Source organism: Lissotriton helveticus, chromosome 3_2, assembly GCF_964261635.1.
Source record: "Lissotriton helveticus chromosome 3_2, aLisHel1.1, whole genome shotgun sequence".
NCBI lineage: Eukaryota > Metazoa > Chordata > Amphibia > Caudata > Salamandridae > Lissotriton > Lissotriton helveticus.
Window position 1 is genome coordinate 462,027,359 of NC_136062.1, and position 18,410 is coordinate 462,045,768.

Sequence of the window (18,410 nt, forward strand, 5' to 3'; positions counted from 1 at the left end):
TCTAGCCCTTTAGTACCAGACTTGAAAATAGAAAAGTTACCGCGGGTGTTTTCAGACCACAATCCACTGGTATTGACTATTCCTCAGAACTGTAATTCTATTTACAAAGAATATAATTGGACATTTGAAAGAGGGCTACTTAAAGAAGATGACTATGTCAATAGAATGAAGGTGTGGATTAGACAATTCTGGGAGGTAAATAGAGGGACGGCATCTACAGGAGTGGTCTGGGATACATTCAAAGCAGGGATAAGGGGGGAAACATTGGCTTATACTTTACATAGTAGCAAGAAAGAAAAACTGGAATTAACCAATAGGCTAAAGGATCTAATGAAGCTAGAACAACAGCTTATACAGTCGGTCATAAACCAAGATCCCCTCGAGGAGATCCTATTAGAGATAGAGTTGAAAAGGGCAGAGACCAGTGAAAGATTGGCAAATAAAGCGGCGAGCAATTATTTAACAAAAAAGGAAAAATGCTATGAATTTAATGAGCGGGTAGGTCATATGCTAGCAGTCCGCATTAGACAAGATTTGGCAGCAGGAGAAATTAAAGAAATTAAGAATAAAGGGGGGAATGTTGTGACGAAGGTAAAAGACGTGAGGGAGGTGTTTAGGGAGTACTACTCAGAGCTATATGATCAAGACTTGAGAGTTGGGGAAAATGAGATAGAGGACTACTTAGCAGACATCCCTCATAAGGAATTGAATGAGGAGGATAAAGAGGCACTGGAACTACCATTAACATTGGGAGAAGTACGTAATGCAGTAATGAAACTCCCCTCGGGGAAGGCCGCGGGGCCTGACCAAATCCCGGCGGAATTTTATAGGACTTTTTGGGACACTTTGGGGATTGATATGCTGGAAATCCTAAGTTATGCACAGAGGGGGGAAAATATACCACAATCATGGGCCGGAGCAAATATTATTGTGATCTTGAAGAAGAATAAATCGCATTTGGATCCCGGCTCATACAGGCCTATTACGCTCATGAATGCGGATGCAAAAATCTACTCCAAAGCTCTCTCACAAAGACTAAGTAGGGTAATTGAGGGGCTGGTATATACAACACAGCATGGATTTATACCTGGTAAGGGGACCACTCAGCATACAAGGAGGATGGTTACCATATTGGACGCCGCAGGTGCTGCAGGAGACCCTGCCTCGGCCATCTTCTTGGATGCAGAGAAGGCTTTTGACAGGGTCTCCTGGGGCTACCTGTGGAAGATCTTGGAGTGGTTTGGGATAGGTACAGGCTATATAAAGGCTATAAAGGCATTATATCTAAAACCCATAGCTAAGGTGAAGATAAACAGAGGGTATACTGAGGGAATACGTATAAAACGCGGTACAAGACAGGGCTGCCCGGCTTCACCACTGCTATTTGCCTTATATCTTGACCCTCTTTTGCGAAGATTAGAAGGGAATCCAAATATCCTCCCGATTAGATTACATGCACATGAGTATAAGACACTCGCATACGCGGATGACGTGACGGTGGTCACCCCAGATCCAGGGTCGGCCATTTCAGAAATTGAACATGAGGCTGTACTCTTCGGTGCAATTGCAGGCTACTCACTGAATAAAGGAAAAACACAAATAATACAAAACAATTGGGTGAACTTTCAGGACATAAGAGTAGCACCTGAAGTTACATACTTAGGGGTGAAGATCACAGCTGATCTAGATAGGCTAGTTGAAATTAATATGAGCCCCCTACTGGCAAAAATAAAAACTAATACAGAAAGAATGAATAATTTACACCTGACCTTGATGGGTCGAATTAATGTAATTAAAATGGTAACATTCCCAAAAGTTTTGTATTTATTTAGATCTATCCCTTTATTCTTTGACAACATATGGTTTAACAAATTGGAAGCGATCTTGAACAAGTTTATTTGGGTCAAAGGGAAGACAAGGAGAGCCTACAGACACCTAACAGTAGATAGAGAAAAAGGGGGCTGGGTGGCACCGGATTTTAGGCTCTATTATTGGGCTGCTGTATTGCAATATAGTAGGGGGTTAATAGGTGGGGGAGGTACAGAACATATAATGGAAACCGAGATAGGATTACCTAATGTCTATACTACATTATTGGGTGAGGAGGCTGAGAATGGGTTTTTAAACACAACTGAATTCACCTATTTGAAACATACAAGATTTAAGACCTTGAAGGCAGCATATAGGGTATGGAAAGGAGTGGCAAAAAAATTTGGTTTGGGGAGATTTAACAATTATACGAGGCTGTACACAAATTGCTCACTACCAAGGGAGATCTTTAAGGATGTCACTATGAGAGACTGGTATAATAAGGGTATAGTGAAAATAGGGAATTTGCTGGATAGTCAGGGTAACATGTTACAGTTTGAGTCGCTAAAAATGAAATTCGGGCTAGAGCGCAATAGTTTCTATAAATATCTTCAAACCAGGAGTTTCCTAGCACAAAAACAAGGCGGCCCGGCAGGGATGGGGCAATGTAAAATTATGGAATATATAGAAATCACCGATAAATGCACGATAAGACAACTATACGCGGAACTGAAAGACAATAAAGCAGATGAGAGGGCGAAATACTCACAAAAATGGCTAGAAAAACTGGGGTCAGGGTTAGAAACCTTTCAGTTATCCTTGGATTTGGGCAGAACAGTGCTATGCTCTGCAACCCTCCAATCACAGCATTTTAAGACAGTGTTCTCACTTTACCATACCCCGGCCAGAATCGCCCAGTGGGGCGGTTCGTCGGGAATAACATGCCCCCGCTGCAACTCAAACGTGGCATATATTGTACATATGTTTTCGCAGTGCCCACAATTGTTTACTCTGAAAATTGCCATTGAAGAGTTTTTTGACAAATCACTTACGATCAAGATTAAACTTATAGATGAATTAATTATTTTGGGGGTGGCAGACACGGCAGAAGCTATGCCAGTAGAGTTTATTTTTGTTTCAATCGCAGTGTACCGCATTTGCATAGCAAGAAATTGGCTGAACAAGGCTCCTCCCCTATTTCAAGAATGGATCGCAAGCCTTCTCTCTATATACAATCTAGAAAAAGCAATATATGAGAGAAAAGGTAGGAGGGCTAAGGTACTAGGTAACAGAATATGGCAACCTATTATGAGGTGGAAAAACAGCAGGATAAACCCGGAATAGCGTAAGAAAGATCATTAGAAAACCACTGCTGCTGCATGTTTCTTTCTTTTTAGTTGTTTTTGGTTGTTGTGTTAAAATGGGTAGCATGTACTACACGTATGTCTGTTTGATGAATTCTTTACGCCATACTGTACTGTAATGTATATAATCACCTGTGAAACTGGAATGTGCTGTAAACATATGCTGGAATATGTGGAAAAATCTCCTGGAAAAACTTAATAAACATATTAAAAAAAAAATTAAAAAAAAGGAATCTGAGCTGTACTGTTTTTTCTCTCAGTAGTAAGTGGAGCCCAAGGGGTGTCACTGACCAGGCGCGATGTTCTCTTTCATGATGGTCAAATAGTTGTCGCGGTCGCTGCGGGTATGCTCGTGGTAGAAGCCCAGGGCATGGTTCAGCTCATGTTGGATGACTCCTTTCTGCAAACATTCCCCAGAGAGAGATAGCAGCTGACCTCCCCCTGTCTTCCCGGTGTACGACCAGCACCTAGGGGAGAAGATTTACCAGGTAGACCCATAAATCACTGCAATAGCACCTTCAGAGAAAGAATATAACAATCTTACCCCATACAAGGCATCGCCATGTGCTTCTCCTCTCCGACTGTTGTTATATGCAAGGGAGGAGGCATATAGGACAGTGACAATGTGCAATCTAGGTTGTGATAAAAGGCCTTACATGAAAAGCAAAGCTGTGTCATCCTGCACCAATTTGCCTATTTTCTGGCCTTTCCTGTCACAGTGTTTGTCCCGGTAGACTCCATATCTGGGACTATTTTCTGCCTGGGAGGCCATATCTACCAGCTGTTGATGGGTAAATCTGTTCAGTCCCCCAAAAATAGGATCCATACTCCAACGCAGTCAGTATTCCAGTTGTGTGTGGCACGTTACATGTGTGTTGTGCAGCTAAGAAAGCATAAACATTGAGAGTGGTGTCCTAAAATGATGGGTCCCTTCAGGATGTCCTTATCCTTTGTAGACTTTTTTCTGCCTCTGGAATCTTGGCATGGAGACCTCATGGATCTATAGGTGGTTAGACTCAACATTCCTGTCCAGCAAAAGGACCCAAGACCCGCTCCTGCCCTGTGTTGTGATGGGCATTGCCTAGAGAGACTTGTCCAGTCAAACACCAGGCATGTCACAGCCATGCTCATATCCTGAAGCACTTTGCTCCAATGAACCGGAGAATTATAGACACCGCCAGAATAAAAGAGTGCCTGGCTGGAGCAGAGAACAGCACAACATCCCCTGAAGGAAAACACTATGCATGGGCTACAACAGTACTGAAGTACTAGAAGAATGCTTGAATATTGCTTGAGGTTATATTTAGGCCATCTCCTGTGTTTTAGGTGTTCTCTATGTTAACTCACTTGCTTTCCTTTGCATTTGTCACCCCGAGTGGGATGGGTATGCTCAGACGTGAGTCCCATGCTCTCCACACCACTGGAGTCAAGCTATCCTGGCTGAAGATGGCTGATAGCCAGAAACCGGCCCTAGGATGCTTGATTCCGGTCCAGGAAAGACATGTCTTGGCAGTTCGGGCTGGACTGTTCCCATGAGGCACAGGGTCAAGGCTGATTTGCATATGGCCATGTCTGAACAGGGGTGTTGTGGAGTGCAAAAAAACGATGGATTTAGGCCCAGATCCCTGTACTGGGGTGAATGTATGACATTGTTCTGCATTCTGTCCATCAACTGTTGTTTTTGCATTTGTCACCCCGAGTGGGATGGGAATGCTCAGACGTGAGTCCCATGCTCTCCACACCACTGGAGTCAAGCTATCCTGGCTGAAGATGGCTGATAGCCAGAAACCGGTCCTAGGATGCTTGATTCCGGTCCAGGAAAGACATGGCTTGGCAGTTCGGGCTGGACTGTTCCCATGAGGCACAGGGTCAAGGCTGATTTGCCTATGGCCATGTGTGAACTGGGGTGGTGTGGAGTGCAAAAAAAAGAAGGATTTAGGCCCAGATCTCTGTACGGTGGTGAATGTATGACATTGTTCTGCATTCTGTCCATCAACTGTTGTTTTTGCATTTCCTTTGTGTAATACAATGCACAATGCACAATCAAAATTAACAAATCGCCTTTACTGGACTTTTAGTTAATCATGTGCAATAACTTTTATCGTACTGGGAGATACAAACCCTCAACAACCTCCTGGAGCAAGCCTCAGCTACTCACCCTTGCTGCTCTTAAGCAGTCACAAGTACAACAGGAGTAACTTAGTGTTAGAAATGGGATCTCTGGTTGGCTAAGGCTTGCCCCAAAGCCAGGCAGAGATCACCACTCTAGTCAGGGCTTGGGAGGTACACCCCAAAGATAACCCCTGCTCACCCCCTTGGTAGCTTGGCACGAGCAGTCAGGCTTATCCCGGAGGCAATGTGTAAAGCGTTTGCGCAACACACACACAGCAGCAACACACTAGGCACACCACAAAAGGAACTCCACACAAGGTTATATATAAAAATAGCCTTTGCATTAACATAAACACATTAGATTATAATCACACAATCTACACTGTGCCAGCTGGCACTGGGCAGTATCTACAGGGGATTATATACACCTGAAAGGGCCACATAGACCAGTGTCAGAATCAACTCTTAGTAGAAATAGTAGATGTAGCACATAGAATAACTGAAGCAGACATTAATAATTGTAGAGCACAACCAGTAACCACTGGTAAAAGGTAGGAACACACTACGCAATACTAATCACCTTAGGCATAGGTCACGCAGCGAAACATAAACTTACTAGCATAAACCATACTAGGCAAAACAACCTCCTAATCATATAACACTGGTAGAGGTATTAGGCAGGAGGCATAAATACATTACGCATGAATCACATTAGGCATTAGGTATCACAGAATAAATACTTTAGGTATGGACCATCATAAACACAGTGCACCCCAGGCGGGGCACAACACAGGAAAATTGTCCCCAGGCCAACTGGCCTCTCACAGCGCTCCGACGCCCTATTTCCAACCACAGTCGGCGCGCTGCCTAGGCAGCTAAAGCAAAGGTGCGCAAGAGTTTGAGCCTATAAAAAAATGGCACAAAGTCCCTGGTGGGGTGGGCACCCGCTAGGGGTATCAAAATAAACGGCAGGCAATGCGGGATGGACTCCCGTGCCGTAAATATGCTCAGACAGTCACCTCAAACATGGGGTAGGCACCCGCTTGATAAGGGCACATTTGTAGGGGGATTCCCACGCCAGGGATTCCCTCTTGAAAATGATCGCAGCTCCCTGCTGCAGCTCGCAAATAAGAGCGTTGCTCTTCTAAAGAAAAGGCAACACAGTAAGCGCGCCTTAGGGATGGGTTCAGGTTCGGGTGTTTGTTCCTTGGATTTGCCGTGGCTTTGCTCACTGAGATTGTTTCCAGAAGGAGCTGATTGTAGTACACATTTACCCCGTGCGAACTGGCATTCGCAATTTGGGACATTTGAGTGGACGCCCTCATTTTTGAGGACATGTACACTATACGAGGAAGTTGCCTCATTCACCTAGGATCCCCATATCTGTGGGCTTGACTTTCAAGTACCCGTGTCCTGATGAAGCCTAAAGAAATATTTGGCGGAAACGCGACCGCGACTGCGTCAACACCATTCTAAGGAGTCCCCATATATTGATTTCTTGTGTTTCATTTCTGGAGCCTTCTTTCCTATATATATTGTTGTGTTGTGGAAAAGTAAATTTTGCCATGTTCTGTGTCCCTACGCGTCCTCCATCATATGTTATGTGTGCATGATTAATATGCATATGTATTCCCCATGTTTGATTAATGACGCAATTACAGTTGTGTCCATCTCTAGTATGTCTATTTCCAGTTCTCGTGAATACTACGAATATCAGGCCTATGTAAAGCTACGTTGCCACGTTTCTCAGTGTGCACGTTATTCCATTGTAAAGTCCCCGTTTCTAGGCCTCAAAAGGGCCTGGACACCAGATTCAGCTTCTGTCTCCTGAGCCTCGCTGAGGAGCGATACAGCCCCCACCTGTATCCCTGACCCTTCACTTACTTCCTGCCTCACAGTGCCCGGTTCAGCCTGGCTCTGCCTCTGAGTCTGCCAAGAGTATGTTATGATTCGAGTTATCAGTCCAGCCCTCCTTCTCTGCATTCCTAAAGCTACTGAACCGCATCAATAGTTTCCGTCATTGTCTAGCCTTTACGTCTCCATGTAAGAGAAATACTGTATTTAATGGTCATTTAATATTCTTCATCACGCACTACATGTAGAATAATGTATGCTCCAGTCTTAGAATCAAGTTAGCCTTTCCCCTCCTGACTTCTAGTTTATATCAACATGTTCTCTAAACATCAGATACTAGATACTGTTTAGGTACATGTCGCCCTGACTCTCCAGACTTCAGTCTCTGCTCCTAGCACAGAGTTCGTAGCCCCCAGCTTCTCCTAGTAACACGTCATTGCCAGTTTGCGCGCACCATCAGGTCAGAGGTCCCAGCTCCTTAGGTAGCCCCCTCCATGTTTCCGCCCCATTCATGACATATTCTGTTACGTTTGCATCACATGTCTATGTATACGCCCTGTTACACCTACTTTCACCCTTATCTTTCGCGACTGCTACGCGTCACACCCTTTGCTCCACCCACTGCTCCGCCTATCGTATGTACTGTAATGCAACTGTTTTAATATATATGATCGTGTATTGTTATTAAATGTTAGCGCGCTCATCCCAGATCCAGCCCCGGCAGCTGCCGGGCCACGCTAGTCCAATCCGGCCCCCCTGCCGGGCTCTGCCATCCTATTCCTATGCAGGTTGTCCTGTTCCTGTCCTTTATGCTGTAATAAAACCTGCAAAACTCCTACTACCTCGAATCTTGACTCTTATTTATTGAGCTATCTGTTATTCATTTATCCATTCAAAAATAGAGGTATTATTTATTTATTTACCACATAATGGCGCCCGAACAGGGACTTGCCCTTTCCCCACGCGCCGGTGAAGCCACGCCGGCCCCCTGACCCTCTGCAGCCGTGACGGAACCATATCGTGCACGTGCAGATATTTCTGCTTCAAGTATCCCTCAGGCCCACGGAGGAGACGGAGGTGGCGGTCCAGCATCCAGACGAGGCGGTGGAGGAACGCGGCGAGTCCCGACCAGAGCCCAAGCCGAGAGTCCAAGGTCCGAGGTATCCGGAGGCCCACCCGTAACAGAAGTCCGAAGTTCGTCCGTCCGGCGTCGAAGCAGTCCAGTCCAGTCCGAGGCCTTCCGTTCTTGCTGCCCGGTGAGTACCGTTGCTGGGGTAGTATCTAGACAGGGTCAATCTAAATTGTCTCTGGTCCGATGGGTCTGGGTACGCAGATCTGAAACGAAGTGTTCACCTAGGTGGATACGGGTCTTGATGCGTCCCTTTATGGGACCGGTATGTTCCGTGCTGTTTCAGCAGCGCATCCAGTAATTCTAGTCTGTTCCGTTCTCGAGAAATTCATGTGTTTCTGTTCTCAGTGTTCCAGGTAGTATTCTGTCCGCACTGTTGCTTCATAATGTTATTCAATGTATTTTCAATGTCGTGGTATGCCTGAATTGTTTTCTCCATTGTTATTGTTCCTCGTGTGTTGTATTGTGTTCAGATTCAAGTTTGCAATGTCCCTCTTTTCGAGATTACGTCAGTTAAAAACTAGAAAGGGTCTGCTAGAAGAAGCAGTTCCTGTCCCGCCTAGGGACAGTCCAGGTCATTTTATGTATCAGAAGCATGGCATAAGCTCCATATTGTATCTAGATTTATGGGTAGAGTATACCAAACAGTTAGAGGAAAAGTATAGATGGCCCGTATCAGGTACATGGGATGCCGAGTGCATCATGAGAGTAGAAGAAGCATTATGGAAAAAGAAAGCCAGACAGTCACAGAAAGATGCCATCGAGTTATGGCGCAAAGAATCTCATAAAAGAACCGAAAAAGAAATCAGAAAGTCAGAACTAAGTAGAGAATCCTTGGAACGAGCCCAAGAAAGGGAATTAATCGAGATAGGTGAACGAGTTAAAGCCGAACAGTCAGACAGACAGAGGAAAGCCCTCATTAAGGGTATGTACCCTCTTCTTGCCGAGGGCTTGCCAAAAGCGACCCCGGAGGCATCCAGTAATTTTCCGCCACCACTAGTTCCGACTAAGCTACGTCACAAACCGACCGCAGCTGATATATTCATTTCGTCCTATTTGGACGACACAGTCCCGGAATATGCAAATCCCGCTCCGCCAGTCCCTGTAAATCAGGCACTTCCCGCTCCTCCAGACACCGGAGTACCTGTTACGGTACCCCGGTCCAGCCCGCCATACAAGTCCAGCCTGCATTTCCATTTCCCACTCTGCCAGGACGAAGAGCATCAGTAGACGACTCTAGTTTAGGGGCCGCAGGAGGAGGTCCTCTAGGAACCCCGCCGCCACACAAACGTTTAACGTTAGCCGAATTACATGCACAAGCGTCACAGCGTACGCCCAGATATCAGTCTGTTGCAGAAATAAGAAAAGCCCTTAACGAATGTGGCTATGATCCAGTCCCAGGCGAGGATAATATGGTTCTATATTCATTACGTGTGAGAAAGGTGACCGAGTACCTAGTCACCCTACCAGATATGAAAGAAGATCTAGACAGAATATATCGTTTCATCCGTACAGGGGATGATCCAGAAAGTATTAGTGACGTCATGTCTCAAAGAAAAGTTGAAGTCCAGCTCATGCTATTAAAGTTTCTGATTAATTGTTTAATACGAGAACAAGATTATCCGACCAAAGATCAAGCCGAAATGAAAGTCCTGACAAAGTGGAGTGATAATATAGCCGAGGGTAAGCACAAGACTATCGGTAGTATAGAGAGTATGTACAAGAAAATTCGTAAGGAAATAATAAGGTTACACGAACAACGTAAAGCAGCACAAGTAAGCGAGAAAGAAAATGACTCTTCTACAGAAGAGGTAGAGGACGAGAATCCCACTAGAATAGCGTATGTAGGAAAATCTAGATTTCCAGATCGCAATTTACGTCTAGAACACAAGCCAGTTTTTCACCATCCAGCACCAGAACAAGGTTCTCTAGAACAAGTATTTCAAGCTACCGATCACATTCTGAAATCACGAATCGGTTACAGTGAATTAAGTACCATGCATGAACAAGAACTAGTCCGATCAGCAGTCCGATGGATTACTGATTCTACCACTTTTCCAGACGAAATAGTGGCACAAATGTTCCTGAAATTGCCCCCAGCCGAGCAACGACTGGCGGGTATGTATATGATCCAGCACCTCATTACTTTGTATGAGGGTCAACATTCTGATCCAGGTCCGTTACATGATGTCCTGAACGAGTTGCTCCAGTATAAATGGAAAGGTTTAGGTACCGATTTAATCAGTGTCATTCTAGAACAGCGCCACAAATATAGTATGTTTTTGAACCCGCATTTTGTTCATGTCTCACCCCCAGAAAGTAAACCCTTTTACATAGACAGACAAAATCCGTTACGAGAAGTGCATCCAGTTAAGACAGAGGGTGGTGAGATGCAACGAGTGTTTGTTTACACCCCGATTACAAAGATGGAACTCTTAGAGATGAAAAAGTTAATTCCCTGTCATGATAAAGATCCAGCAGGGTTCCACCGAGAATTAAAAGACATGCTCCGTATGGGAGAATACACGTATCCAGATATTATTAAAATGTTAAAGGTCCTGTTGCCCGCAGGGGTATATGAGAAACTCAAGGAAAAAGAATGGGAGGTGGGAGAGAAAAAGATCGATTGGGCAGTCCTAGAAGCTGAAGATAAGATACGAGTACCAGGTACCGGTCTTGGAGATAAATGTAAAGAATTACCTGAACTGTTAATACAAGTTTTGCCCAGACTATTAGCAACTAAAAAGGAAGACTGGGATGCAATCTCAGCCTGTAAACAGAAACAAGACGAAGACACTAGTGATTTTTACTCTAGATTTGAGAAATGTTTTTCCATAAACAGTGGCCTCAAGACAAGTAGCGAGTCATACCCTCATCTTTTTGTTACTAAACTAGTCGAGAATTCAAGTCCACAAGTTAAGAATCGAGTTTTGAAAGTCGAAAGTACCTGGCAAGCTAATACCCCGTCCCAGATGTTACAGATGCTTCAATATCACCAGAATAGAATCAGAGAGGAGCAAGATCACGAGAGAAAACGTATGAAAGACACGAAAATGAAAGTACTAGTTGCACAATCTGTTCCTCAAGACAGTCAGAAGAGGGGTCTGAATCAAGCCAGTCATCCTGCAGCTCCCGTTAAAGGAAACTGCAATTATTGTAAACAGCCAGGTCATTTTATAAACGAGTGTGCAGTTCTGAAACACAACATAGCTACCGGTAAGACTAAAGAAAGACCACGTCCGCCTAGACAAGAGCAAGTTTCACAGACTTCTCAGCCACAGAATGCACCACAGACAGTTACAGTACCGCAACCTATTGCTGCAACACAGCATGTTACACAGCAGATGTATCAGTATGCGCAGTCAGAGTATCAGCCATATTCATGAAACAGCCTAGAGAGGGAGGTAGGCTTGCCTCTCATCGAGATACCTGTAGATCAAGAAGGTCCCTATGTTCATAGTCAAGTATTAGGGAAAGACAGAAAGTTTCTGATTGATACAGGGGCAAGTAGGACCACTATAAGTCACGCCGAAGTTCCAGGGGCTCCGCTCTCAGGCTCAAGAAATGTTTCCCTTGGATTTTCAGGAAAACCTATTGTAAATGAAATATCAAAGCCAGTTACTCTAGAAGTAGGTCCATTGTCCCGCACTACTGATCTGTTACTTACTAAGTCATGTCCAGAAAATCTATTAGGCATTAAAACACTGAAAGAGTTAGGTGCAGTTATATGCTGTTCCCCAGAGGGAATACGATTGTTCCTACGTGACTTCAAGGGTCACTATGTATTACGAGATTTTGATCCCAGATTGTTTAATGTCCCGCAGCATCTATGGGCGCAAGGTCCAACTGATGTTGGTTACATGCAAATCACACCCCATCGTGTGACTCTCAAGCCAGGTGTAGTCCTGCCACGAATAAGACAGTACAGATTGCCACCTGAGGCTGTAGCAGCCTTATCCAAAATTATTGACGAGCTCATGGCTCAAGGAGTAGTTGTAGAAACTGAATCCAACATATGTAATTCTCCGATCATTCCAGTCATGAAACGTACTGATCCAAATGCACCCCCAGTATATCGATTAGTGATTGATCTTCGAGAACTTAATAAATGTATTATTCCCCAGTACCCAGTTGTCCCAGATATCTCTTCCCTATTGACGGCCATTGATTCTGAAGCCTCATTTTTTACGGTCATAGACCTCAAGAACGCATTTTTTAGTGTCCCCATTCATCCAGACAGCCAGTTTCTTTTCGGATTTTGTTTAAATGGAAGGAGCTATATGTTTACACGAGCTCCTCAAGGTTTCACAGAAAGTCCTAGTATTTATAGTCAAGCACTCAAGAGACAACTAGACAACATTCACATGCCAACTGACACTGCCCTGCTCCAGTATGTCGATGATCTACTGATCACAGCCCGTTCTGAACGTGCTTGCGAACGAGCATCCCTTACAGTATTGTATTTCCTAGCCGAGATGGGGCACAAGGTGTCCCCTTCTAAGCTTCAATTCTGTGTCCAGCAAGTGATCTACTTAGGACACTTACTGTCCAAGAGGGGTAGGCAGTTGACACCAGACCGTATCCAGTTAATAGTGAGTCTTCCTCAGCCAAAGACCCAGAAGGAGGTACGTGCTTTTATCGGCCTTACTTCTTATTGCAGACAATGGATTCCTCAGTATGCATTTCTAGCTAAACCACTGATACAGTTAACGACACAGGAGGCAGCCGTATCGACTGTCCTCCCTTGGACATCTGAACATACACTTAGTTTTAATGAATTAAAGAAAGCCCTATGCCAAGCTCCAGTTCTAGCTACACCGAACTACAGTAAGCCTTTTACACTTTTCGTCACTGAACGCGAAGGTACAGCATTATCTGTTCTCACACAAGATCAAGCAGGACAATACAAGCCCTGTGCTTATTTTTCAAGCACATTAGATCCTGTAGCCCAGGCTCTGCCTGCGTGCCTCAAGTCAGTTGCAGCCACAGCACTAGCTATCAGACAAAGTGATTCCATAGTCTTAGGACACTCCCTGACCGTACAAGTTCCACACTCCGTGGAAGTTCTTTTAAACCGAACACAAACTCAGCACTTGACAATTGCACGTTTAACAGGTTATGAATTGACACTGTTTCAGCCACACATAGAAATCAGACGCTGCAACGTTCTAAATCCTGCCACACTGTTACCGTCAGTTAATCCAAATCCTGCCACACACGATTGTGTGGAAGTAGTTAACATCATGACCAAGCCAAGACAAGATCTGACAGATATTCCATTACCAGATCCCGACCTGACACTTTATGTGGATGGTTCATGTATGAGAACTAGTACAGGAGAACTAGTCGCCGCGTATGCAGTGACTACTGACACTGAAGTTATTGAAACACACCGTATTGACACCCTGTCTGCTCAAGCAGCAGAGCTAGTTGCTCTGACACAAGCCTGCATACACGCCAAGAACCGGAAAGTTAATGTTTACACAGATTCACGTTACGCATTTGGAGTTGTACACGACTTCGGAGTGCTCTGGCAGGAGAGAGGTTTCATGACTTCTCATGGAACCAAGATTCAGCATGGTCTTCTTATTCAAGCTCTGTTAGATGCAATACATTTACCGACATCCATTGCTATCATGAAGTGCAAAGCACATACGAAAGTTACTGACACTATTTCCCAGGGTAATGATCTAGCAGATCGCACAGCCAAGCTTACAGCACAGACACCAGACATTCCAGTTAATAAGACACCGACATACACTCCAGATCTGACTACATGTATGACAGTTAAGGACCCTACTCAAGATGTCATAGATATCCAGTTACATGCTACTCCCGATGAAATCAAGAAATGGTCCGAACAAGGAGGGGTCCAGACAGATCAAGGATGGTTAACGAAGGGTAGAGCCACATGGTTTCTCCCCGACTCCATGGTTCAAGTCATTATCAATACCGCACATAGTCCAGCACATTTAGGAGAAAAAGCAATGTTAGACAGTATCCAGAATATTTGGTTCAACAAGCATTTACGAGCTGCAGCCAAGCAGAAAGTCCGTACCTGTATGATATGTTGTCAGTTTAATCCAGGTAAAAGTGTCCCGGTGGAACAAGGTGGATTCCAGCCTCCTGACCACCCTTTTGAAGTCCTCCAGATGGATTACATTCAGATGGAGCGATGTCGAGGTTTCAAGTATGTCCTTGTAGTTGTATGCGCTTTGTCCAGGTGGACAGAAGCATATCCAGTCCCAGATTACACAGCCGCGACCACTGCCAAGCAGTTGGTTCGTGAGTTCTTCCCCCGTTATGGACTCCCTAGAGTCGTGTATTCTGATAACGGCCAGCCATTCTCATCCGAGTTGATGAAGCATGTGTCCCTTTTGTTAGGGTACCAGTGGAAGTTCCATTGTGTACGCCATCCTGAAGCAGCCGGTCTCGTAGAGAGACATAACCAGACTTTGAAAATCCGCATTGCAAAAGTTTGTCAAGAGAAAGGTGTGGACTGGCTAATAGCTCTGCCAGTTGCCCTGTTCTATATGCGCATGGTCGCACATTCCAGATCAGGTCTGTCTCCGTATGAGGTCGTTTTCGGCCGCCCCCCTAACATGTGGGGTACTCCTAGACCTCGAAGTATTACAGATGTTTCAAGTAATATGCTGACAGATTACCTAGCTTCCTTGATGTCTGCCCTCAACTCTTGTCGTTCACAGGTTGCCGCCGCATTTCCAGACAATACCGAGGTGGCACCGCATGAAATCGTTCCCGGATCCATGGTCCTAGTGCGAAATTTCGATCGCTCAAGTCCGCTGGAGCCTCGCTGGAAGGAGCCCCGACAGGTCCTCCTGGCCACCCGTACAGCCGTGAAGTTGGAGGGACGCAAAGGCTGGGTGCATCTTTCGCATATCAAAAAGTTTTATGGATTGAAACCAGTTTCAAAGAACATTTCCGAGGATTTAAAGGACTGCCAAAGTACTATTCTTAAGGACTGTCCCGCAAAAGACACTGTTACTGCACCCTCCCTGTTAGAGACAACTCCGCAACAGGAGTATAAACTTAAGTTAAGGTCTAGTAAAATAAGTCAGCCAGTTTGATTGTCTAAGTCCTCCCCTAGGTGAAACGGTTAGACCGGTTTCTGACATGTATAAAATAGACCCCCATAGTGAGAGAATTAGTCAAAACTCAATCCGATGTATCGTTTTTCTATGTTTCATATTATTTCTCAGCATTATGATTTCCTGCACCAGTTATGCATTTTATCTGTATTTTCCAGTTTCTCATGTAAATAAGTCTTCTAATGTTACAGTAGAGCACACGTTTAGTGATCTGCCTCCTCATGAACTCTCTTACCGCCTCGCTATGCGTAACAATTCTTTTATCCGCATGTTACATTACTCACACCAGACCAGCAATGCCACTAATTGTTGGGTGTGTGGTCGACTCCCCCCTTTCCAGACACCGAAGGGAGTTCTGCCACTCTTTCCCTATCCATTTTCACATAATGGTTCGTGTGGAGCATGGTCCACGTTAACGTCATCCTCAACAGATATGTCTTTTCTTAACAGTACATGTTTCCCAGACAAGCAAGGTCTTCCCCACAGAACAGGGTTAGATCTAGAAAACGAAGTTTATAATTTAGGTAATTATTCTTCGAATTTTATGGTCCTGAATGTTCAGTCTGATACTACTCCAGACTTACCTGCTATTTCAGTACTACCAGTCAAAGGCGAATTATGTGTCCGAAATAATGGTTCCGTACATGTAGGACATAGTGATTGTACTACTATCGTCAAGTATAGTGACAGTGGGAAATCTATTTTCAAAGCTTCACGTCATTCTTATTTTATTTGTGGTCAAACCGCATATGTTCGTCTGCCCCTCGATTGGGAGGGAACCTGTTACATTGCCTTCCTACTGCCACCAGTTTTCCTAGCCCCACCTGATTATCATAGAAACACACATCTAGTACACATTAGACATAAAAGGGAGATTGAGTCCCCAATTGTCGATTATACTGAAACTGCTCTAGAACAGTATACAGATTTCAATAGAGGTTTCTTCTTCTTTATAGGCCCTATCCAGAATAGTAAACTAATCCGTAGGTTAACCAGAACCCTTGAAGCTGTAGTAAATGAGACTGCCTCTGCTCTAGGTAACTTGACCGAAGAGCAATCTGCTATGAGATTTGTCGTTTTACAAAATCGTCTCGTCCTTGACGTCATATTGGCCGATAGGGGCGGGGCATGTAGAGTCATCGGATCTAGTTGCTGCATTTTCATTCCAAATAACGCACCGTCTGTTTATTCAGCTATAACCAGACTCCATAAAATTGCCCATCTGTTACACCAAGATCCAGGCACCTGGACATGGTCCGGTTGGTTCTGGAATATAGTTTCCGCCTGGGGATGGAAAGTATTGTCCTTTCTAGGTATCGCAGTAGCGATCATATTCAGCTGCTGCCTCTGTATACAATGTGGCCCTGCGATTTGCGGCATTTGTGCTACCTCTTGTATTCCTAGTCCCAAGCCCCGTTCTAAATCCCGTTCTAAGAAAATTCGAGACGAGCAAATGATACTGTATGAAATGATAGATGGTATCATGAATATTGATGTTTCCTGATGGAAACGTAGTGACAAGGAGGGAATGTGGAAAAGTAAATTTTGCCATGTTCTGTGTCCCTACGCGTCCTCCATCATATGTTATGTGTGCATGATTAATATGCATATGTATTCCCCATGTTTGATTAATGACGCAATTACAGTTGTGTCCATCTCTAGTATGTCTATTTCCAGTTCTCGTGAATACTACGAATATCAGGCCTATGTAAAGCTACGTTGCCACGTTTCTCAGTGTGCACGTTATTCCATTGTAAAGTCCCCGTTTCTAGGCCTCAAAAGGGCCTGGACACCAGATTCAGCTTCTGTCTCCTGAGCCTCGCTGAGGAGCGATACAGCCCCCACCTGTATCCCTGACCCTTCACTTACTTCCTGCCTCACAGTGCCCGGTTCAGCCTGGCTCTGCCTCTGAGTCTGCCAAGAGTATGTTATGATTCGAGTTATCAGTCCAGCCCTCCTTCTCTGCATTCCTAAAGCTACTGAACCGCATCAATAGTTTCCGTCATTGTCTAGCCTTTACGTCTCCATGTAAGAGAAATACTGTATTTAATGGTCATTTAATATTCTTCATCACGCACTACATGTAGAATAATGTATGCTCCAGTCTTAGAATCAAGTTAGCCTTTCCCCTCCTGACTTCTAGTTTATATCAACATGTTCTCTAAACATCAGATACTAGATACTGTTTAGGTACATGTCGCCCTGACTCTCCAGACTTCAGTCTCTGCTCCTAGCACAGAGTTCGTAGCCCCCAGCTTCTCCTAGTAACACGTCATTGCCAGTTTGCGCGCACCATCAGGTCAGAGGTCCCAGCTCCTTAGGTAGCCCCCTCCATGTTTCCGCCCCATTCATGACATATTCTGTTACGTTTGCATCACATGTCTATGTATACGCCCTGTTACACCTACTTTCACCCTTATCTTTCGCGACTGCTACGCGTCACACCCTTTGCTCCACCCACTGCTCCGCCTATCGTATGTACTGTAATGCAACTGTTTTAATATATATGATCGTGTATTGTTATTAAATGTTAGCGCGCTCATCCCAGATCCAGCCCCGGCAGCTGCCGGGCCACGCTAGTCCAATCCGGCCCCCCTGCCGGGCTCTGCCATCCTATTCCTATGCAGGTTGTCCTGTTCCTGTCCTTTATGCTGTAATAAAACCTGCAAAACTCCTACTACCTCGAATCTTGACTCTTATTTATTGAGCTATCTGTTATTCATTTATCCATTCAAAAATAGAGGTATTATTTATTTATTTACCACAGTGTAAAAAGAATTTTTAACTTAGGCGCTGAGAGGATTTCCTTTATAGCTTTATATCACTCTAAGGTTGTAGTGAATATTGTTTATCCTAATTATTTTGCTTTTTCCTTTTGTAGGGTACACAGTGTTTGTTTATATGTAATGTATATAATGTATTTGTATGATGTGTATATATATTGTAAATATGTATAATTTATATATTATTTCTGCTGTTGTGTGCCACCTTGTCCTGTGATGCGTATATTTGCGTTTGTAAATTTGTGAAATT

General features: G+C 44.4%; 1 protein-coding gene across 1 annotated transcript in view; it reads right to left on the reverse strand.

Moving 5' to 3' along the window:
• The window catches only part of LOC144826167 (embryonic protein UVS.2-like), a 79,359-nt gene that overhangs the window by 25,528 nt on the left and 35,421 nt on the right, over window positions 1-18,410 (reverse strand). The window contains exon 6 of the mRNA XM_078684561.1: window positions 3,465-3,640. Coding sequence (XP_078540687.1) covers window positions 3,465-3,640 — 176 coding nt within the window. The remainder of the gene's footprint in view (window positions 1-3,464; window positions 3,641-18,410) is intronic.